Source organism: Tinamus guttatus, unplaced genomic scaffold (genome assembly GCF_059628265.1).
Source record: "Tinamus guttatus ecotype Peru unplaced genomic scaffold, ASM5962826v1 Tinamus_guttatus_pri_ptg000008l, whole genome shotgun sequence".
Taxonomy (NCBI): Eukaryota; Metazoa; Chordata; class Aves; order Tinamiformes; family Tinamidae; genus Tinamus; species Tinamus guttatus.
In genome coordinates, this window is record NW_028288542.1 from 453,611 (window position 1) to 477,346 (window position 23,736).

At 34.9% G+C, this 23,736-nt stretch overlaps 1 protein-coding gene and 1 long non-coding RNA gene across 2 annotated transcripts in view; one reads left to right on the forward strand and one right to left on the reverse strand.

Annotated features, from left to right (window-relative positions):
- IL1RAPL1 (interleukin 1 receptor accessory protein like 1) overlaps positions 1-23,736 on the forward strand; it is a 613,365-nt gene that overhangs the window by 440,228 nt on the left and 149,401 nt on the right. The window contains exon 5 of the mRNA XM_088521756.1: positions 15,179-15,253. Coding sequence (XP_088377882.1) covers positions 15,179-15,253 — 75 coding nt within the window. The remainder of the gene's footprint in view (positions 1-15,178; positions 15,254-23,736) is intronic.
- LOC148596337 (uncharacterized) overlaps positions 13,593-23,736 on the reverse strand; it is a 108,716-nt gene continuing 98,572 nt past the window's right edge. Inside the window, exon 2 of the long non-coding RNA XR_015913203.1 lies at positions 13,593-13,754. This is a non-coding gene — a long non-coding RNA (uncharacterized LOC148596337). The remainder of the gene's footprint in view (positions 13,755-23,736) is intronic.

Here is a 23,736-nt window from a genome sequence, read left to right on the forward strand (position 1 = left end):
GTTAAATTACTAAATCATTGTTGTTTAAAAATATGCTTCCGTTGTTAGAGCTTGGCGGTGACAGGACTATTTCAGGCAAATAAAAAACATTGAATTGTGACCTTTTACCAAGCAAGCACTTCTCATAACTGCAATTGCCTTAGGCTAGTGAATGCTAGCATTACGCTCATTTTCACAATAAATATACATCTATCTGGGAAGACATGTCATACATCTTGGTTGCCCAACTTACAATGGTTTGGTATGATTACAACTAATTAAATCACATGTGGAAAATATACTTTACCATATTAACTGTCTGAATAAAGAGATCCAGAAATATTCTCCCTGCAAGTCAAAACTGAAATTATATGGAATAGTGACTTTTTAGAAAATCTTTTTACCCAGATTCTTTTCTCATTTTTTTAGAAATTATCACCGATTTTTCTCCAAATTTCAATTGAAAAGCTTGGATTATCACTTGTTATGCATTTGCTTTGTAAAAAAGCACAAGCCATTGATTCCTATTTGAAAAAGAACACAAGCTAAGCTCCGACAAGCACTAAGAAACAAGTGATAGGGTTTTAAAACTTTTCTTCTTCTCATTCCCTGACCCTGGTTGTCATCCCTGCAGTGCTGCTAGATGAATAAGCTTTGAGTGTAGCTATCTACCTCCTTCCCTTTTTGTTTTGATCAGGGATCTTGGACTTGCACTCCTAGTGAAAAAAGTAACTTATTTAAGAGGAACACCAGGCAGAAGAGTTCATTTGTTCAGTGGAGCTGTCACCTACAGATAATAGAAGGCGGACACACATGGGATTGCCCCAGTTGACATGACATGAGAGCAGTCTCAGACTGGACCACCTGGTCCAGAGACAAAGACTGTTTGCTTCAAGGCAGTAGAGAAGTTGTAAGCATTGCTCACTAGTTGAATACTAAGTCTTCTAGCTTTTGCTGAACAGCCACAGGTGAAACTGTGGGCTCTGCCTTAGATCTGCTTTAAAAAAGAACAGGAAAGCATGGCAACTGAGGTGTTTAATATGAAGAGCTTAGGGCTGAACACCATAAATAGAGGTGCTGAGGAACAGGGGAATTTTAAAGAAAAATTAATATACTTACGTAGTTGTGTTATGATAGAGCAGTTTAATACCTGAATAAGCAAATCATTTTCAACAGATGGGAGATATGATGGGGATTTTGCACATTTTAATTTCCACTTCTCAAACAACCACTATTCTTTCTGTTAACAGATCTCTTGTCATGTCAGTCTATTTTGTCAATCTTTTACTTTTATTAGAATTCAGCATGTCATGTCTACTCACTCTTCCAACTCTTTAGCCAGCGCAGTGTTACAGAAATGCAGCATTGTAGCATTGCAAATCTTTTACTTGGGCACCTTATGTTTATTTTAACAGTTTATTAAATCTTACCAATCAGTGCAACTTATATGTGTTTTAATTCCTCTCTTTTTCTTTTTTTTTTTAATTTGTGTTTTTTCATAAACAAAAATATCAGGAAAAAATCATATTAAAGCTATCTAAGTATATGCATATGAGGGGGAAGGGATAAGCTAAAACACATCTGCAGACCAGTGAAGACAATTTTTATAAAAGAGTTCAAAAGTGGACACGGCTGATAATGATATATCTTAAGGTGCACTTACAGTAATGAAAATGAAATGAAAATGTTACATCTTAGCAAATGATGCATGCAAATGATATGCTGATTGTTCTGTACTTCAAAATAACTTAATCTCATAGTAATTCATAAAACTAAGATGATCTACTGTAAGAAATCATTCTTGAAATTAAAAACATGTTTTAGATGCATTAACTACACTGTTCACATTTATTGTTAACTACAGTGTTCAGCACCTATTAATTTAGCTATCATTTGCAAAGATGCCTTTGAGTTTTTTTTTTTTTTTTAATTAGCAACACTTGTTGGAGAATTGATTAATTATAAAGTTTAGCTGGTCAGAAGACTGTTCTAGAAAAGTTTTAATGAATCTCATTCTGATGTGATTTCTTGTGTCAGAAAACCAAAGTGTGAGAGTTCTTGCATGGACAATGGAGGAAAATGGTATACACATTCCTAACATAGAATGTAGCCTCACATTTGATGTTTCTGTAGTGCTTTTTTTTACTTTCTTTTGAGTCTCTACTGTGATGGTCTCTAAATTTGCAATCTACTGCTAGACCATTCAATGATTAATTTAAGTCAGTGCACTATTAGGCTTATTCACCACTTTAGCAGAGGCACTTTTCTTCATTATGTTGCTTGTTACTCCATGTTCCCCAAAGATCAGCTTTAAACAACTATTGTGGTTGTATCAGATAAATAGAGAAACTGAACAGAATGGAAGTCTACAGTGTCTCTCAAACCATTTTAGAAATTAATAACAATTACCTTTTATTTTTAAGGTTGATTTGAAAAATCAGTTTTAATGGTGATTTGACATATTCACTCTGTCCTGCTTGGGCTATGTTTTAAGAATTACTCATGGGAAGGACCTATGAAACTTTTGAAGCTAAGTGAATATCCCTTAAATCCTAAAAATTATGCCAAATTGATTGTGATTGTTGATATGATACAGAACAGCAAATAACATTCTTATGTGACACCTAGAGGTGTATTAGGTGATAAGTTAAGTGGAAATGGAAAAGTTAAAAGGAAGGGAGTAATTTCTGGATTGTCTTGTGAGGAGACATTCCAGGAAAGAGAGCAATAATTATGGTGGTATATAACCAAAATACAACCAAATCTGAACACTTGTTTTCTGCAAGTATTCTGACACTTTTTACATAACAGAATATCTAGGTTTCCAGAACAGAGAGTCTCTGAATTACACTAGATTTCAGTTGGAATGTGTCATTTGAAAATCAATCTGGCTGTCTGCATATATTAGTAGCTAAAATACACACCTTTAAAACTTCTGTCTATCATCCCTTAGTCTTGTTTGGAAAAACTGTTGAAAGTTGTTAATATAATTTCAATTAAAACACATAGAAAATATTAATAAATCATACATGTAGTAGTATACCTATTTTTAATTAAAAAGTGTAAAAAAAAATGAGGAGCCTTGTCTTTTTGTTTTAGTTGGTTGTGTTGTTTCTTTCTGGTTTAATTTTACTTTGCTGATAGGTAAGGTAGAAGAGGGTACAGTCAATTGTGTAACTCAGAAAGACCTCTGCCCTGCACCATAGTATACTGCCTTGTTGCCCTGGTTTGCAACTAGCTCTATTTTACTGGGTGAATCTGAATAATAATGGAGAGGCCCATTACATTGCTGAGTATTAAGATTATCAAAGATGTCTCTCTAATGAGGCTGACTATTCTTGCCAGTGTGCTACATAGCAAAGATGTGGTTACTATTGCTAGGTAATAATTCTTATTTGCATTCTTTCTCTGCCTAAAAGGGCAATAAGCTACTTCCTACAGCTGTTTGTGGGCATAAAATTTACTTTTTCCTATCAAAACTGAACAGAGATGTCTCAAGGTTACAATATTTCCAGGCAACAATTTTCATATCAGCAGAAGAATAAGAGATTCTCTTGATAATATGACTTTTTCTATTCTCTCTGTAATTTTATCTGGCATCTGTAAAAGCAATGTTTTTGGTTGAATCTTTTTTTTCTTTCTCTCTTCCTCTTCTCTCTTCCTCTGCATTTTTAGATTATAAATAGGTTTGTTTTATCATGTCCTGGATGAAGCGGCAACTCTTTCTTTCATTTCTTCACCAGGGTAGGCAAACAGAGAAAGTTAGTCATATACACCAGAAGTAAAGAGTATCTGTAAGCAAAGTGAGTTGTGCTTTTACTTTCTACACAGACTTCACGTGGCTGGTTTCCTATCCATTGGGAAAGAATGTAATTTGCTGGAAAATTACGTTTTCTGCCAAAGAAAGAAAGCTTTTTGGGCAAGTCACTTTCTGTCAAGGGGTTTAGATTCTTGCTGCTAGATTTACAAAAGGATTATGGCACCTAGTGGCTTTCACAAAAGCATAGGAGATAAACAAATGAGACATAGCAAACATAGCAAGTCTAGGGTTTTTGAGAATTGGCATGACATTCAGGCTCCTACGTACCTATGTCACTTCTGAAAATAGAAATAAGGCTCCTAAATGGCTAATGATATGTCATGGCGTACGATCGCACTACTGCACTTATTTAGCTCACATATCAGAAGTGGCATAGCTTTATTAGCAGGGCACTCTTCCCACGCTCATTAGCATGGATTATTGGGCTTCTCAAATTGAGTATTTCAGCACAGATACAATAGTCTGCTAATGTGGCCTTTCTAACTGAGCTATCTCAAGATACACTGTGTGACACTGAATAATTATTTATAGACAAACTTCAAGAAGTAACAGAAAATTCTAACCTGGGTACCAGGGCACTTAATTTCTTGTTGAAAAATGAAATCTGAATTTTTCCCAGGTATTTCTGTCAAGAGAAATAGAAATTTCTTGTAGAAAAGCATGCATATAAAATTAATACACTGATGATCTAATAGGCATTGATTTTCTTATTTCATAGAATGACTTTTGTCCAACCACTGTTCTCTGTTTCTGAAGAAATGTAAGAGGTGGTTTCTTTAAACAAAATGGTAACTACAGGAATAGAAGTTTGGCATTGCTTCCTAGTTACAGAATCTGAAAAAGAAATAATCCAGTGTAATCTTACTGTTTTCTAGCAACGTTGCTTTTTATCAAGTTGTTTTCAGTTAAAAGAGCTGGTGTTGGGGTTTTTGTTTGTTTGTTTGTTTGGGGTTTTTTTGTGTCAGCAGAATTATTTTCAGTAGCATTTTCAGTTTTTGGAGATTGTTTTTCAGAGTTTTCAATATATACATGTGCATGGTTATGTATTTCTATCACAAGTAGTTTTTTTATGCATAAGCATTAAATTATGATTGTATAACCACCAGCTCTGGTAACATTTCTGCAGATCAAATGCTTATGACGTTGAATCTCTGTTACCAAGTAGCAGTAGGATATGGGCTGATATAACATTTGTCATACTGGGTTTGCATTGCAAGCTTTATTTAAGGCTTTACACTTCAAATGGTCAGTAAACGATGGGTATCAGTGGTCCTAGGCACTTTTTTTGTTTGTTCATTTGTTTTTCTCCCTTTCCACCCCCTTACAGGAACTGTAGTAATTCTTTTTCTTTTACTGTGACCTTGTTTTCCTCTTATGGAAAGTTATGGAGTTGTGTGAGGCTAGTACTGAAGGCTTAGTTTTCAGACAAGATTTGTATAAAAACTGTGTAAGTCTAAATTCACCCGTGACTGTGTGTCTGCTGCTACACTACAGGGGTTCCTACTCACAGTATAGAACTAGACAGAACATCTGTCTGATTAAGTTTAGAGTTGTGCAGGGAAATTTGCAAGGCATGGTCTGTCCATCCATCTATTCCCAGCCCATATCTCATCAGCTACATGGATGATATAGGAGAGAGTGTCAAAAGCTTTGCTGAAGTAAAAGTAAACACCATTTACTGCTCTCCCCTCATCCACCAGTCCATCATCTGATCAGAGAAGGCTGAAGGTTAGTCAGGTTGATTAAGCATAATTTCCCCTTTGTGAATCCATGCTGGCTACTCCCAATCACCTTCTTGTCCTACATGTATTTGAAATTGGTTTCCAGGATTATTTGCTCCATCATCTTCTCATGGATGGAGATAAGGCTGACCGGTCTGAAGTTCCCTGGATCATCCTCCTTAGTCTTCTTAAAGATAGGGGTGACATCTGCTTTCTTCCAGTCCAAGCTCTCCCAACTTCAAAAGCAAAGAAATCACATGATTAGAGCAGATATAAAATAGCTGCCTGAGGGAAAACTTAATTTGCACTCTATGCAAAGTATAAAAAGCACTAAAAAGCCCCTCAGACCATTTAAAAAAGTAGAAATCAAGGATTTTCTTGTTTTTCTTGCTTCTTGTTATGCCACAAGAACTGCCCAAATTCCTAGTAGAGCAAAGCCAAATTGAGAAGGCTAAATCACTGCAGCTTAGAGAGCAAGTGAAAGAAATGTGCAGATCCATAACAGCAGTAATGAAAATAGGTCATCTTTTAAATGAGATAATATTCAAGTAGAGCAACAGAATTAAAAGGCTGAATGCAAATCCTGAAGGAGGAAACTCTATGCAATATGTAAGAGCTTTAATTGCAGAGCTTTAAATGTCAGCTCTCAGAAAGGTGGGAGTGGCCAGGGTGCACAGGGTTCTGTTCGCTTCGCAGTGCCTCGTTGCAGTCTCAGAAATCCAATCTGAAATGTCAGCATTATCAGCAGAAAGATTTAATTATGTAAATCTAAGCATCTAGAATTTGTGTGCAAAGATCTGGAGCTATAGTATTTCCAAGAATCATATACCCTAAATATTGAAAAAAGGGGATAGCAACAGAAGGAAGACAGGTAAATATCCCCACTTATATCACCTTCAGATCCCAAAATCAGTGTCCTACTAAGTGAATTTAGATGAAGGAGAGTACACTTTAGTCTCTCTGGTTGAAAATTAGATCCTGAGATAAGATATCCAAGAAGATAGGCCACAAATGGAAACAAATGATAAATTTATTGGGAAAATGTCAGTTATTGTGGAAAAAAATGAAGAAACGATATAATAATGAATACTAAAATTGAATCTGGAAGGGCAAAATTGAATAAGAAAATGTATGCATCCTGGATTAATTAAACAATATAATAATTATTAAGCAGGTTTTTTTGAGTTATACAGTAAGAATAGGAGAGTAATGGTTAAGGCTGTAAAGAAATTGTGCTTGGTCTAGACATAGAGCATAATTCTGTGATTTTTTTTATTATTTTTACATACAAACAAAACAGACTAAGTGAAATGATCTGAGAAGAGGATCAGTGACTATGTATAGAGAAATTATAATAGCATGTGTTGTAGGATGTTTGTTTTCTGTGATATGTGTGAATCTCATTTTTCATATTTGTTCATCTAAAGCTTATGATTTATATAAATCTGTTTTGTTTCATGAATACATAATATATTCATGCACCCCCAATTGTTAAGAATACTGTCTATATTTCTATGTATTTGTTCCACAAGGTTTGTGAATGATTTATAAAATACTGAAGACTCTTATCAACAGAAACTTAACATAACACATGGATATCTATGCATAAAAATACCCTCATGGTTTCTAACTTGACAAGTACGTGGGTACAGAAATGGTTACAGTAAGTGTCAAGGTCTGTACAGACCCCTCTAAAAATCATTAATATAGGCTGGCAGACTTACAAAGTGCTAGAGAACATATCTCCTGAAGTTTTAATTTGTGGTTCGAAGGGATCTACTCTGTCCCCAGCTTGTTGCTGCTTGAGGTCATCACTAAAAGGACAGAGGGAGTAGCTGGGCTGCATAAATAGGAGATCCCATTGACTTACTTTATAAGGGAGCTCTGCATAACCCATGCATCAGTGTGAGGGTCCTCCTCAAGCAAATACAAGTTATTTGGGAGGGAGCGGGAGGTTAGTGGTCCATCCATTTTAGGATGAAAGGTAGTCCTTCCTTCCTTCCTTCCTTCCTTCCTTCCTTCTTCCTTCCTTCCTTCCTTCCTTCCTTCCTTCCTTCCTTCCTTCCTTCCTTCCTTCCTTCCTTCCTTCCTTCCTTCCTTCCTTCCTTCCTTCCTTCCTTCCTTCTTCCTTCCTTCCTTCCTTCCTTCCCTTCCTTCCTTCTCTTCCCTCCTTCCCTCCTTCCTTCCTTCCTTCCTTCCTTCCTTCCTTCCTTCCTTCCTTCCTTCCTTCCTTCCTTCCTTCCTTCCTTCCTTCCTTCCTTCCTTCCTTCCTTCCTTCCTTCCTTCCTTCCTTCCTTCCTTCCTTCCTTCCTTCCTTCCTTCCTTCCTTCTTTCCTTCCTTCCTTCCTTCCTTCCTTCCTTCCTTCCTTCCTTCCTTCCTTCCTTCCTTCCTTCCTTCCTTCCTTCCTTCCTTCCTTCCTTCCTTCCTTCCTTCCTTCCTTCCTTCCTTCCTTCCTTCCTTCCTTCCTTCCTTCCTTCCTTCCTTCCTTCCTTCCTTCCTTCCTTCCTTCCTTCCTTCCTCTGTAACATGAAGAGCTGTTAGGCTGATATTTCACTCAGCTGTTTAAACTACATATACTTTCAGGCTTTTTTGTTTTTCAGCATTTGTGGTGACAGAATTTTGATTATTTGAACCTTTTTCTTGGAGGACAATGGGAAATGACTTGTGTGTTCAAGAAAAAAGGCAGAAAGAAGAGCAATATATGCCCCCTCTCTGAAGTCACAGGGTAGTGGAAATGTCACATCAGTTTCAGCTAGAGATAAGTAGATGATGAAACATCTGGCTGTGCGCATTTGCTCTTCTCCTATAGTATTCAGCTTGTCATCACACTGGGGCTTGAGATATTATACAAAAATTATTGGAAATATTATTTGTCTTCTCCTAAGACTTGCTTTTGGAATTCCTTTTACTAACCGAGTGTGCATTATTGAAACTTTTGCATAATAATGACAGCTTTCTTAGCTTACATTTTATCTGATTCTACTGTTCCTCAGAAGGAGTGAGGATTATAACCTCAGTTTCAGAAAAAAACATGGGTAGAAGAGAAATAGAGAGTGTTATTATTTGTATGCCCATACCACTAAGGCACTAAGGTTTTTTTTTTTTTTTTTTTTTTTTTTTTTTTTTTAGTGTGTGGTAAGAAAAGAAGAAGACAATAAGACATAAACTGAAAGTAGAAGCAGAATTTTTGTCTCTGAATGCAAGATTTATGGGAACATTTCTTGGGATAAAAGCAGATATTCAATCAGTCACAGAGATAACTAAGTCACATCAGGCAGATCATTTACAATCATCTACCTATGGCTTCATGCACATAACTTTAGTATCCTTATATGTGTTTGCCCTCAGTTTGAACTGCTTGATTCAGGATATAACTGGGCTTGAGACTTAACACTCTTGTAGGGGTTCTGTGCCTTTCATTATATGTATAACTGTAAATGATGCCCTTGTGAATCAAAACTAATCTGATTGTAATTGAGAAATGAGATTTAAGCTTTTTAGGAGTCTCAAGCACATATAATTTTCTTCTTATGAAAGATCTTGTCGTATATGTAATTTAAAAAAAAAAGACAGTAATTTCTCTTGTGATGTATCTAAACTGGTAAGACAATAGGCTTACCATATCTCAGGAAAAACAAGAAGGCTTTTATTGCATTATTTATGTTTATCCTTCACATACTCACAGATGCTTTGAGGAGTCTCAGAGATCTCAACAGTAACATTTACCTGGCCAATAACTGTATGTTAATGTTTGAAAATGGCAGTCTTAGTTACAACCTTCTATATACTATTGCTATTATGTTCATATTTTTTACAGACATGACTACTGGGGGAAAAATGACAAAAAAAAAGTACTGAACTTATCAAAAAGTAGCGAACTTATCATATGAAATGGTATAATTTTTCCTCCTCTTTCCTCTATAATTACCTGTGATTACTGAATATTACCATCTATGGTAGGTTTTCATAAATGATGGCTTTCCATTGAGGCAAACGTATCACTGATAGTACTTCATCTCAAGAGCACTTTCACAAAATGGACATTTTTACATGATAATCTAAAAAACAAATGTGTATTTTAATCTCCTTTAAAACCTTCTCCATTGTTCTTGGTGTGAATTATCATGCTTGACAATGGTTGGCTAAATGTTCACACATAGTTCAATGCTTTGAAGGTCAGCATTCCAAAGTTGTTTCATGGCCATTGGCACTACCCACCTTTCTGGGCAGCAGGAGCAGGCATGTTTTCAGCTGTAGGCACTTTGCCAAAGAGTATTTGGAGTTTTAGCTGTGTAAAAAACAGGCTGAATGTTCCTTTTCGGTTGGCAGTACCTTGTCCCTGAGACCACTTGTCAGTGCCAACAATAGCAGGATGAAGAGAGGACAGAAAGAAACTGAGACTCAGAAAATCAGCAGGAAATTAGATAGTAAAGAGGAATTCTCTTCATTTCTACAGGCAAAAAGAGAGATTGGAGGGGGTGTATGTGTTCTTTTCAAACAAAGAGGTGAATTCAAAGAAACAGTGTAGACTTCAAGAAAATAACTTTTTTTTTTTTTTTTTTTTCGTGTCCTTTGATTTCAAAGAGTAGGAATGTTTTTGCCTTGGCATAGTGCTGAATTATTTTCTCCCATTTAACCCAGTACTGCAGTTGTATTTTCTTATATGGACAGGACAGTGTTTTCTTTTTCTAAAAACAAACACAGACTGAGTTTATGAATAAGAGAAGGTTTGATCTCATTATATAACATCACACCTCAGCAAAATGAGAAGGATTTTTGTCCTCAAAAATAACTTTTATTGCAAGAAAAAAAAACAGAGCAAGAATGTTTTTCAAACACAGAAAAATCAGAAGGGCTAGATAGGGCAGCTGTTGTTAACACTAAATTTCTCCTTGACTTTTGTTTTGTGGCTGTGCAGAAATCACTGCAAACACTGTAGGGAGCGCTGTGCAAATTCGTGCTAAGTATAGCTCAGAGACTGGCCTTCTTTTACCACTTCCATTGTCAGCTATCATTTAGTACATATAAAACTTACATTGGCATAGCTTTTGCAATATTAGTACTCAGAGCTTCAACATTTGAAACCAATTTTTTTAATAAATATTTCTTCAGCAATTTTTAAAAAACTATGTGTAGTCATTACAATTTCAAACAAAGAATCTGAGACCACTGATCACCTTGTGAATCAGAATTAAATATAGATTTTTGTAACCATTATTTTTTTAAAAGGCTTATTTTTCTAGGCAATTTTTTGAGGACCAGATTCACAATATTTTGATGCACAGTTTGGTGTAATATTCTCTTCATTAGCTATATTAATTTCTAACAGGTGGCTGGTCTCTTCAAATAGCATAATTTAGTTTTTCTCTTGTGAGCCTCTTTGGAACAGACGCAAAACTCACAGAGCAAATGTATGTTTCATGTGACCTTCAGCATCTGAAGTTAAAGCTGAAACTTAGAAAATGGAGTATGGAAGTAGGTGGATGATGTAAAAATATTTTCTTCTGGCTAGTTTCCACTTGAGTGACTGATTGTGGTGGCTCTCAGTTTCATCACTGCAAGACAAATTGTTCAATATGTTTTGAAAATGTCCTCAATCCGATAGACATGAAAAGTGAGTTTAGGCACTTTTTCTGTGGCCAGGATCTCAGTGCCTGCAGTTGGATGATACTTTTAAATTTAAATATTAATTTTTAAATAGCTTCAGAATCAGTTACTTCAGTGATGATTTTTTCCCCTTTTTTTACTAATTTAGTTACCTTTTTTTTAGATTGAACAGCCAGTAAGATACAGATTTATTTGCAGTGTTGATGTACAAAATTCTGTTTTTTTGCAATGATACAGGAGCAAGTCCATTACTTAGATACTTGGAAAAGCTCTGCATAGATGTTCAGAATTCAAGCGGAGCATGAGCAGTTAACTTGATTGTGAGATTCAACAGGTTTTCTTTGCAAGAAGCTGACTTGCCAAAACAGTTTTTTGAAGGCAACATGCCAACTCTGGATAGGTATTCCAGTTTTGGCTTGAATAAGGTTATTAAGTCTTAACTGGAAAAGAAAGAAAGAGAGAGCAAGAGAGAAAGGAAGAGAAAGAGAGAGAAAGAGAGAGAGAAAGAGAAAAGCAAGAAGAGACTGAAAGTGCGCCCCTATATCAGTAAACAATGTCCTAGAGTTAGGTTTCTTGCCAAGAAATCTGAGAACTCCTTTGCAAGTTCCTATTTGAACACCGTCTGTTTCTCCTACATGACAACCATGTCAATAAGTACCTAGTTGGGCAGAGGACCCTCTATTTTTAAAAAACTTCCAACAGAATTTTAAGTCCTTCCATACATTACAGAACAGGAAGAGCTTTGGAACCATGGGCAGTTTTGTATGACATGAAAACTATTACCTTCTCACATCTATTTATAAAACAAAATATAAGGAATTTAACCTGTTAACAGACTAGCTTTCATTTTGAGTTTTGAAGGTTTTTAATCAGTTATTGCAATATAGTAAAATATAGTAGGAAGAAAGGATTTGAGGAATGTAATACTGAAATGATGATATTTGCCCCAAGAGACAGATCTGAGTTGCATTGTCTTATGATTACTCTTTAAGTTATGTATCCACTGGAATTCTTCCTTATCACAAACATTGACAAATATTACCTTAAAGTAAGTATACAGTAAAAATTAATACTAACTTCTGATATATCTTTGCTTTAATATTGTTTATAGCTCTTTTTTTATATATACTTGGTCCCCTTGTTTTTTTATACTCTCAGTAAGATGAGAGGAGGTGTGTGTCAAACTGAAGAGCGGAGTGGCTATTTTTGCAGGACCTTGAATAGGCTGGAAAAAATGTACTGATGGTCATGGGTTCCAACAAAAGCAAATGCTAAGAAGTCCTGCTCCAGGCATGGAATAACTATGTGTAGTAGTATAGGCTCAGTCCGACCTGGTAGAAAAAAGCTCTGCTGAAAGGGGTCTGGTAGACAGTAAATTGAGCATGCATCTGTAAGGACCAACAGCACAGCTGGACTATATTAGTGGAAAAATAGCTATCAGGTCCCAGAGGGTAATCTTTCGCCTCTGTCTGACACCTGAGAGAATGCACATCAATATAGTGGACTGAGTCCAGCACAGGGTCACCAAGATGGTTAGGGGGCTGGTGCACTTGGTGTATGCAAAGAGACTGAGATACGTGGTCTAGCTCAGCCTGGGGAAGAAAGGGCTCAGGGAGCTGTCTACAGATGTCTACAGCTACTTGATGGTAGGTCTGTAGAGAAGATGGATCCAGAATCTCCCCAGTGATGCCCTGTGGAAAGAGGAGAGGCAGGAGACACAAGCTTGGACATGAGACATGTTGATTAGAAATTAGGAAAAGGTCTTTCATCATGAGATTGGTAAAACACTGGAAGAGGTTTCCCGGGGAACTTGCGAAACTTCTGTCCATGGGAGTCTAAAAAACTCGACTGGACAAAGTCCTGAACAATCTGCTTTAACCAGGCCTGCTTTGAGCAGGAAGTTGGACCAAATTGTCTCCAGAAGTGGCTTCCAGCTTATATGATCCTGTAATCCTAATACAAAAATTGCAAGTCTAATTTATTACTTTCAGTCACACTTTCTCTGCTAAATTCTCTATTGAAGAGTTGAAACCTCACAAGTTAGAGGAAAATTATATTGATCAAAAATATATAATAACTTTATATTGTTTATGTATGATTTATTTATGTAGTACTACTATTAACATATCAGTCTATTCTTTCAAAAGTTGGATGCCTTTTCAAGAACTGAGTTATAGGACCTCAAAAGTAATACAGATCTTTGCATAAAGAAAATAATATATATATGCATACTGCTTTCTAATCTGCTAACTGCTAATTTACTGTGTTCAGATTAGCAGTTACTATAGCTTTACTCACAATAAAAGTACTTTGCTTGCTTCGGAAAGTGTTAAAACAGATTTAGAACAACAGTGACTCAGAAAACATTATCTGATGAATGGTAATTGAGTTGAAAATGACAGAACTGCAAAACTAAATTTAAATTCATGGTGAACATTTTTTTTAAAAAAATGGCAATGTGCTGATAAATTACGAGCCTTTTCAGAGAAGTTAAGAAATGAGAATGACTAATTTTGCAGTTTAAGAAAAACCATATCCCAGCAATTTAAATCCTTTTACCACCCACCCGCTTTAGCCCCCAAGGAAGAAAAAAAAAAAAAAAAAAAAAAAAAAGGCAGAGAGAGACCTAAGAAACATTCAAATCAGTGTAAAGAAAAGTAATCCAGTGATGTTGCCTAGAAGTCTTTCACAGCTCTCTCTGTCAGGAGCATTGGGTGCAGAAGGCTTTCTTGTTGCTAGAATAGTGAACTGCAAGAGAGGCTGCAACATTGCTCCAGCTCTTGGCCATCTCTGAAGAGAGATTTTGCTTCAGCACTAGCACTAATGGTCCCAGACCCCATTTGGGTGGGTTCATGCTCAGATCAGATCAATGAAAATCTCTGTAAAGCAGAAACATGGGAGTTAATAGTGGATCCCTTCTGTACTTGCTGCAGTGTTAAATTAATACTGTAGATTTCAAAGGGCATTGATAATTCAATCCAAGAGCAGAGAAAATAAACTGAAGTCACTAAATCTCTTCTCCAATTCAGCTGACAAGAAATGTGGATGTGTGTGTGTCAGTAAGGAAGGGAACAGGAATTTTGACAAGCTGGTTGGAGCAAATATTATAGTTACATAAAAATGTCAAGTGTACTTTAAATCTCTGACAAGCCATAATCAGCTCTAAAGACTTATATATGAATTAATGTTGAAAAGCAAAACATCCAAATGTTCTAGGTGACTACAAAAGTTGGAACTTCTTTCCCATGAGCACTTATGGAGCTCTAATCATTTTGAGGAGAAAATATGAATATTCTTCTCTTCATACCTCATGCACTTATCTGTCAGAGATCAGTAGAGTAGACTTACTAATAGCAACAAAAGTAGTAACAATCAATGTCACTTTTATGAATTAAGCATACGGAATCTAGTAGAATGACTACGCTGTTTAGCTGCATGGTTTGAATGTGCTTCAGTAGGTTACTAGCAGCGCCTCTCCAAAGTTCTTGCTTCTTACGAGTGCCATTCTTATTCCATAGCTTGCAAAATTCTTCTAAAATTATTTTAAGGCTGATCAAAGGAATGAGAAAAATCATTTTATTAAGACTCTTGACACTGTTTTGCTACATCCATCCCTTGAATTTTGAAACTAACCCTTCTGTTACCATAACTCCAAAAGTTTCAGCGATGGGAAAGTCTTAAGTACGGTCTTCATCAAATGCTCGGAATATTTTCACAGCAACTTAGTTTATTTAAATTATTTCTCCATCAGTTAATGTATCTCATAAGACGATAAGATGAATTATGTAGTTAATATTTTAGCAAATCTTACAACACTAGCTGATGTTTAGGAAAACATACGACTGTAAGACATTATTAAAGAGTTTATTTTATAAAATATTCTGATTTTTGGAGCTATATTTGCTCTCCACATGAAAAAAATATACAGTGTGAACATTATTTAAACAAAAGAAAAATCTAAGTCTGTCTGAGGCAATATACATAAAATTAAGTAATAATCTACACAATAGTAATCAGAAAACTATATGTTTGAATTTCTTTCTTTTCTAGCACCCCTAACAGATAAACCACCAAAGCTTTTACATCCTTTGGAGAGTAAGCTAACAGTTCAGGAGGCCCAGTTAGGTAAGTAGCAAGCACATATTTTCTACCTATATTGTATGGAGATATTTTGTATGTTAATGTGTGATGCTAATATAATTATATGACAATGTTAATATTTTCATTGAGAAGACATTCAAACACATTTTCATGCACAATTGTATAATATGCCATCCAGAAGTGTTACTCCTGCTAATTTGTAGTAATGAATACTAAATGTTAAGCTCTTGAATATAACTGAGTTATTCAAGTTTGATATAAAGATATAAAATACACTTCAACTTATTTTATTGAAAGTAAAAATCTGTACTTGAAATTCACTGTTTATTTAAGACAGTGTGATTTTTGAGTTTAAATTTTGCCTACAAGACTCCTGTGCTTTGTTGATTATCTATAAAATTGCAAAAATATTCTGAATTTATAAAAGTTATGCTGGTCTCAAACCTACTGGGAGACAGTGAGAAGATGCATAATAGTATGTGATTACTTTGAATGTACAGTTATCTGAGCGATGTAATCTTTGTGACAACAAATTGAGAGAAATTCGGTCTTGAAGAAACCTTTTTATTTTTTTCAGCCTTGTGGATGGTGGGTATGTTTCATCACTTTGGTCTGCTAGCACTGTATAGGGAATTAAGGGTCCAAAGCTAAGTGAATGACTTACTATAGCTTGCAGGATGTTACAATCCATCTTCTTTGTGACTTGACACAGAGGGCAGCTTGTAAGAAACAATCCAGTGTAGGTTACACTGGAATTATGCTTTGGTGTCCATACAGCTACCAATCAATAGATCTTTTAGCATGTTAGCTACAGAAACAAATGGGGGGAAAAATACGGTGGTTCAGTCTAAATCTCAGCCAGACCTTTGCAATCTAGAAAACAAAACAAAACAAAACCCAGGAGATTCTACTGTGCAGCACCAGGAATGGCAGAAGCCTTGCGACTAAGGTATGCAGTCATTAGCAGTATTTTATGGCTCTTGCCAGACTATACTGAATAATAACTATCATGTACTTCAGCTTTATTTGGATATCATGAAATACTGCACATTGTAGATATTCAGATAATGCTCTGAGGTTTTGCTACTCGTTTTCTGAAATGGTTACACTGAAAAGAGAGGATATAAATATATTGCATTATAGAAAGAATTTGTTTTTCAAGGTGTTGTTTTGATATATTCACTCAAAAAAAAAATCCTATGTGACATTTCTAGATTATTTTTTCTTTTTATTCACATAGAGACCTAAGGAACATAAAGAGAAATGACTCTGTGCTTTTTTTCCTAACTAATTTGTTTACTGAAATATTCTCTTTAAATAATAAATGCAAAGCCTTTTTGGGCCATTATCTTGCCTAAATGTACCATACTGATAAGACTAATTCAAAAAGAGTGTAATTCTTAGCAGCTATCTAGAGCTTTTTTTTTTTTTTCTGTATGCTTGTAATGATTAATCATATGTTTGACTCCTCATAGTTCTAAGAAATAGAGTGAATAATTTGAGAAGTGCATGATTATGGAAAAGACACTTTTTAAGAAGGCTTAATAGCTACTGGTGTATGTGAAAGTATTCACTTTAAAATGTCAGCTTCAGATACATATTAGAAGGACTGACCATAACAAAAAGTGAAGCTATAATACTTTACCTTCTATCAGGGAGCTACAAAAATATGTTAATTTATTGCTTAAAAGTCTGTGTAAAAATAAAAGCCTGTGAGGGCTGGGGCAAGTATAAAAAACATGAAAATAGTTTTGCACCTTCTCTTTAGATTAACAGTTTTCATAGTGTATTTTGCTTTCAATGTGGAATGGTATCATTGGCTTCAATGAGCCAGTTCATATCTTAAAAGAATATAAGATGCCCTGACGCTGCAATAAAGTTCAGATTCACTTAACCAAACCTTAAGCAGTTATGTAAGCTAGCAGCCAACTACCCACTGGAGGCTTGCACGATCAGGTGTTGCAGACTAGCCTAGACACTCCTGGAAAATAGATGTTTGTCCTCCAGAAGGTGTTTGGGGTGGTGTGTTTGTCTTTTATTTGACAAACAATAAGGCTTGAGGAGTGAGTGGCACACAAAAGGAAGGGCAAGGAGCACAGAGCTTGAGGTAGTCTGGGTTTAACTCAGCAGGTCAACAGTCCATGCATTGTAGAGATGGCACTTCCTACAATCTCATCTGGCTGCAGTCCTTCAACTGGAGTTGGATATGAAGGCAGGATACGAGTGTTCGGGCATGCACTGGGGGTATATGCACATGTCTTGTGGCTATGGGGTGTGGGAACGTTAATTACTATGGTTTACTGCAAAATGGTCCTGAGCTGGCAGGCTGGTAAGAATGCTGGTCGGCAGCATTCTTAGTGCTGAGTAGTCCCAGTGTATTTGAAGTTTCTAAAAATAGTAAAAGTAAGAATCCTTGAGTTCAGACCTCAGAAGTGAATTAACTGACATAGTTTTTTATATAATGTATAAATGGAAAACCCTAAATTTCAGATAATATATTTTCTTTTTAATTCGAGGCCTATATATATATGTACATGTTTTGTGTCTATATATGTGTGTATATATGTATAAATTCTATTCTGGTTTACCATATTGGCAGATTTTAAGTCTTTTGATTTTCGCCTCTCGGGCAACAACAGATTTCCCACTGGCATTGTAAAATATATTTACTTAATCATGCAAACAAGAAATATACTTTCAGTCTTATTCTAGAAAATATAGTTTTATTATCCAATTGGTTTATCTTTATGTTTTGAAAGAAGACAGGTGCATCATCACACCAGAGAATACTGGCTCTGAATAAAACACTACTAAATAATGATTTTAAAAATGTCACAAGTTAGTTAGCCTATGTCCTCACCATTTTTCGATACAACAAATATCAAAATTCTCCTAGAAAAATAAAGCAAAAAAGAATAACTTGAGCACTATATGAGTGGACATAAGAAAGAAGTTTGTATAGACACCTAAATGTTTTCTTCATCATCTGAAGCTAATGAGTTTTATCCAACACTAAAAAGCTAATCTTTTGAGCCAAGTATGCAGGGTAGAATTTTTTTCTTCTTTAATTTTAGGACATTTTTTCAATAATATATTAATATAATGACATATTCAATAATTCTGCATGATGACTTGGGGCTTCCTTCTTATTTCTCCCCTTCCCCACATATATCACTGAAACTCCTTTTATGTATTGCTCCTAAATGAAAGATAGAAAGAATTCCCAGAGTTAAATCTTCAGAGAGAGGAGAATACTAGTCCATTCATAATACCACATTTTAATAAAAATCTTCTGCACAAATCGACCTTATTAATGATGAAAGCATCCCTTAGCTAGCCTAATCAGTAGCTGTATAAATAAATTAACTAAAGTGATAGGAATTAACTAGCAATCTGTGTCTCTATTCTGTCTGAAAATTAAACTGAAAGAGTATCTAAAATTATTTCTTATCTCGGTACAATTCATGTGACTCCATAACAGGAACAGAATCATTTTCATGATCATATATCTATTTTTAAGATTATCTTTTTTAATTACACCAGTGCTATTTAAATTAAAATGATATTTTCTGAGGATGAAAATTCTAACCCTTTCCACACTGTTTTGGTGTGGCAGCACACACTAACAACTAGAATATACCCATTAAATGAACGTCTGGGACAGCCACTGGCCTTTGTAAAGTTTAAGGTAAGGTATTTCTTCCAACCACACACCCAGTGTGGAGCCAATGTGCGATTTTCCTTTTAGACCAAATATTCAGACTTTGGGCTGCCCACGGGGTCTCAGCAGTGTGGTGCTTGGGTACCCTTACTACCTCACTTTCACTCTTTGTATTAAGAGCGGCTAGCATCTCCTTCATCTGATTCCTCTTTAAAAATACATCTGTGCAAATATTGCCCAAAAAGAGAGTGGTAAGAGGTTAAGAGTGGATTTTATCTATGCTGCCAGTTCTGTTAGTAATGTCTATTAGAAATATCCAGCAATATTGGCAGTGGGTCAGACTTCCAATAAATATCACTACCATTTGGCTAAGCTGCCTCCTTCACTACTTACCTAGTAGTATCACAGAATTGGAAGGGCAGAGTGTCTGCTTTCAGTTCTGAATCCCAAACTCTGAACAAACATAGATCCTGAATGACTGAGATGAAAAGATAGAAGAATTATTCTTATATTCTGTAATGAAATCTACTAGATGAAAAAGCATGAGAATTTTCCTTTTCTTTCAATTTCTCATTGTCCATGAGGAAGAAATGCCACTGTAATTGGAGCAATCATCAATATCAAGGAATTGAGGAAAGGTCATGTTTCTTCCTCCAATTCCATTCTGTTACTTCTGCTTAAATGCTAAGATTAGAGCTCTAAGAACAGCATAGGTTTTAAAAATCTATTTTGTTTTTTTCAGATAGTTTTTCCTGTATCAGAGCAGGAAAGAGTTCCCTAACTAATCAGCTACAGATTTAAAGAAGACTTTAGCATAAGAATAGTGTATAACGTCACACAGAATATACTTGTTGCTTTGGCTGTGCTAGTATGAATGTGATCTCTTGGAAGATAGGCAAAATCTGTTTTGCTTAGCAGTTAGTTTCTTCAAAGATTTTAGGTACCCTATAGTCCTCTTTACAGACTCTCCACCATTAGACCACACAATCCTGTTATTCTCTAGCAGAAGCTCTCCTCACCCGGTCAAATACAGTTTAGTAAGAGACAATACACATGTTAGTACCACTCAATAACACTAAAGAAATGTTTGCAGTTGCAGTTCAATGTGACCACATTAGCTAATTCTTCTCCCCTTTTTCCTAATTTAATAATAACCTAAAAGGTCATAATTAAGATAATTAGAAATATCTTCCATATGTATTTTAGACAGTTTTCTCTCTGTGTGTCTGTAACTGCCTGTAAACACATAAATATACACATACATTTGATGTTCCCCTATATGTATATATACATAACTCTTACCAATACATTTGTTCAAATTTTATCTCACTTTATAAATGCTTTGTCTGAGAAGCCTTTATGTGAAGCAATGAGGGAATACGCAAACTTCTTTATCCATGTTAGATTATAATCCACTGAAAAATATCTGCTCTACAGGGTTCTATATACCCTACTTCCCTGAATCAATTTTTCTGTTAAGCATTTAAGTAGAATTTAATACAATAAAAAGGGGTTTGTACAATCTCTCTGCAGTTATTTGCATGTGTTTTTTTCTTTGGATTCTAATTATGTAGGAATTTTCTATTTGAAATTGTGCATTTTTTCATTATTCCTAAAAAATAAATGGCCAACATTTTTAGTACGGGAGGTCTGTCTATTTTCTATCTAAAACTTACCTGAAACATCAAAATTCATGTGGCTCTTACTAGCACAGTGAAATATGATTAGATATTACAAATTCTTTATAACATTCTGTGGGAGACAGCAGGTTATAATAAATCATCAAAAGCAAAATCGTAATAAATACGGAATAACATATACTAAGAAATAAAATTTAGAAATAAACATACACTGTACATAATCGGCACCCTTTAAAATAAGAGTTAGAAAAAGACTCTGATTATATAAAATTCAAACATCAGGGGTCATATTGTCTGTGATCATTTTCCCTGTATTTCTAGATTGGAACTTAGCTGAGTGTTTCTAAATTATGTGTAGGCACTTCATCATATGTAATGTTAAAACACACAGAGGCATTTTTTTCATACCCAAAAATACAAGATCACTTAACAAGATTGCACCTAAATAATGTTAAGTAGTAAATAACAAAATTAAAATTAAATATTGCATCCTATACTCTTATGATTGATAACTGCTTTAAGTTAAAGAACTCCTCCAGAATTTTCTGCTCTACATACAGGTCTCTTATGAGCAGCAGGGATCTTCACATGTAAAGCTGATCTCAATAAAGATGCCTTTGGGCTATCAGTGGAACTACAAACACTAGTACACTTTGTCTCCCAGGAATTAGTCTACTCTTCAGTTCTACAATAAACCCTTTCCAGCATTATTGGTGAAGTCAGCATATGCTTATGCAGTTCAAATTAGGAATGATTTTACAAGATGCTATGTTGAAAACTGCTTTGTCTTGGCTACATTGTGTTGAGATTCAGCACTGTACATAAGTTTCATTTTGAAAAAAATCCATCTAAATTTGCATGCATATATATAGCAGTGATAATTACAGGGGATTTGACAGGTCATTGTGTTCTTTACACCCTTTTTAAAATGCAGGGTTTTTGGAGTAACATTGAGATACTTCAGAGCAACTAGCTGCAGATTTTTTTAAAATGTTTGTGATAAGCTCTTACAGCTTGGAGCATCGTAGTGGTATGAATAGATTAAACTAGTTGATCTATGTTTTTTGTATTTCTTAATGGATGTCAAAGTTTGCATTGTACATTCTTTAGGAGGTATTTCTGTTCGTTTACAAGGCATATAATGAATACAGAGGGCAAAGTATCCCTAGATATACATATCACATATTTGTAATAAATGTCCAATTCAGTTGTCTCATTTTAGAATTGTATATGATACAACTTAATGAGCTATTTATATTGAATATAAATATATTTATTATTTTAATATTTAATGAGCTAGTAAATCAAAAGGTCTAATGTAAATTAACTTTGACTTTACATAAACAAACTGATGCAAAAAAAGTCTAACAAATGTTTATTTGTGGCATGTACTGTACACCTTTGTATAGGACTTCAGCAGTGATAAATGGATGTTGGTCTGATTAAAAACTTCAGGTTAATGAACCCCTCAGCTGTGGTTAGGCTTGAGAATAATAGAGTAAAAATAGCTTTTTAGTCCATATCTGAGAATAAATTAGCAGCAAGGTGTTGAAAAATCACATCCCAAACAAAATTTTTGGCATATATTCGTCCCAGAATGCTCTAGCCAACTAATAGCCTAAAATAACATAAGAATATTTTTCATAATCTGTCCTCTTTTTGTCTGTTATCCTTTTGTCTGAGGTAGAATAATGGTAATCATTTTTTTTTTATCCTTCAAGAAAATAAAATATGATCTGAAACATGAGATTTGTTCATTGTCTTAATTTTCATGTCCATCAAAAAGAACACACACAAGTGCCTATATAGAAAGAAACTGGGCTTAAACTCCTACTTCACTGAACTCAAACCACCTCTTGAGAACCATGGAGACAGGAAGGTAGAGGAGAGAGACAGCATTAGGATTAGTAAAAAAACAGACTTTAAATTTACACCTCTGGATTAAATGTTTATGTGGTCTGTGTGGGTTATCTGCCTTGACCTCTGTAGTAAATGTCACCTTTTCTCTCATCAATCATTTTATTTCTTTAAAGTATCTTTGAAATAGGAATACACTGTCCTCCAATAAGTAAGTTAGGCTTCTTCCAATAACTGAAAATCAAAACTGAAAATAATTGTATTGCAAAGAAATGCTTAACAAGAAGTAAAACATATCAAGTGACTAATACATGAAAAATTACATTTACTACAGAATTTAATAAACCACACAATTCATTTCACCTTCATTAGGGTTATATAGAACAAAAATTACAGAAAGGATTACAACATTACGTAGCTCCACATTAATGCTATGGGTAGATTTGAGATGAGGAGATATAGGTTCATATGTTTTCTTCCTTTCCAACTCTTCCTAGAATTTTTTTTTGAAATAATAAATGCTTGTGTTTTAAAATAATTTATTTATGGTCTGATTTTTCTTGGGATTTCCAAAGGCAATGCATGGACTTTGGCACTCATTAAAATGATATGAGAACTAGTTTCTCGTCATTGCTTTTATAGTTCTTTCAAAGATTAATACATAAATACCCTCAAATCTGTTTTAATTTAAATTATATGAATGGAGAGATTTTGTGTTCATTTTGTGTGTGTGTTAATCTCTCTTTTCCTAGTTTCTTTTGCCCAATATGTTGAATTTGCTCAATGTAGAATTAGAGTATTTATTACATTTATTATGTTTTCTGTTTATAATATGGAGTTGCAATTCTAATAAAAAGAGATGACATAAATGGAGCAGCAAAAACAGTACAATTCTTTTTGAGTGATAAGAGATGAAAAACCACGGATTCAGTGTCTGAGATATAGTTTTTAGTTTCTCAATGCTTTGGAAAAATCTTGTATTTTAAAAGCTTATTTTTATGAATACCTCCAGTCACATGAGTATTTACATGAATGAAGAAGGAAGGAAGGAAGGAAGGAAGGAAGGAAGGAAGGAAGGAAGGAAGGAAGGAAGGAAGGAAGGAAGGAAAAGAAAGAAAGAAAGAAAGAAAGAAAGAAAGAAAGAAAGAAAGAAAGAAAGAAAGAAAGAAAGAAAGAAAGAAAGAAAGAAAGAAAGAAAGAAAGAAAGAAAGAAAGAAAGGAAGGAAGGAAGGAAGGAAGGAAGGAAGGAAGGAAGGAAGGAAGGAAGGAAGGAAGGAAGAAAGAAAGAAAGAAAGAAAGAAAGAAAGAAAGAAAGAAAGAAAGAAAGAAAGAAAGAAAGAAAGAAAGAA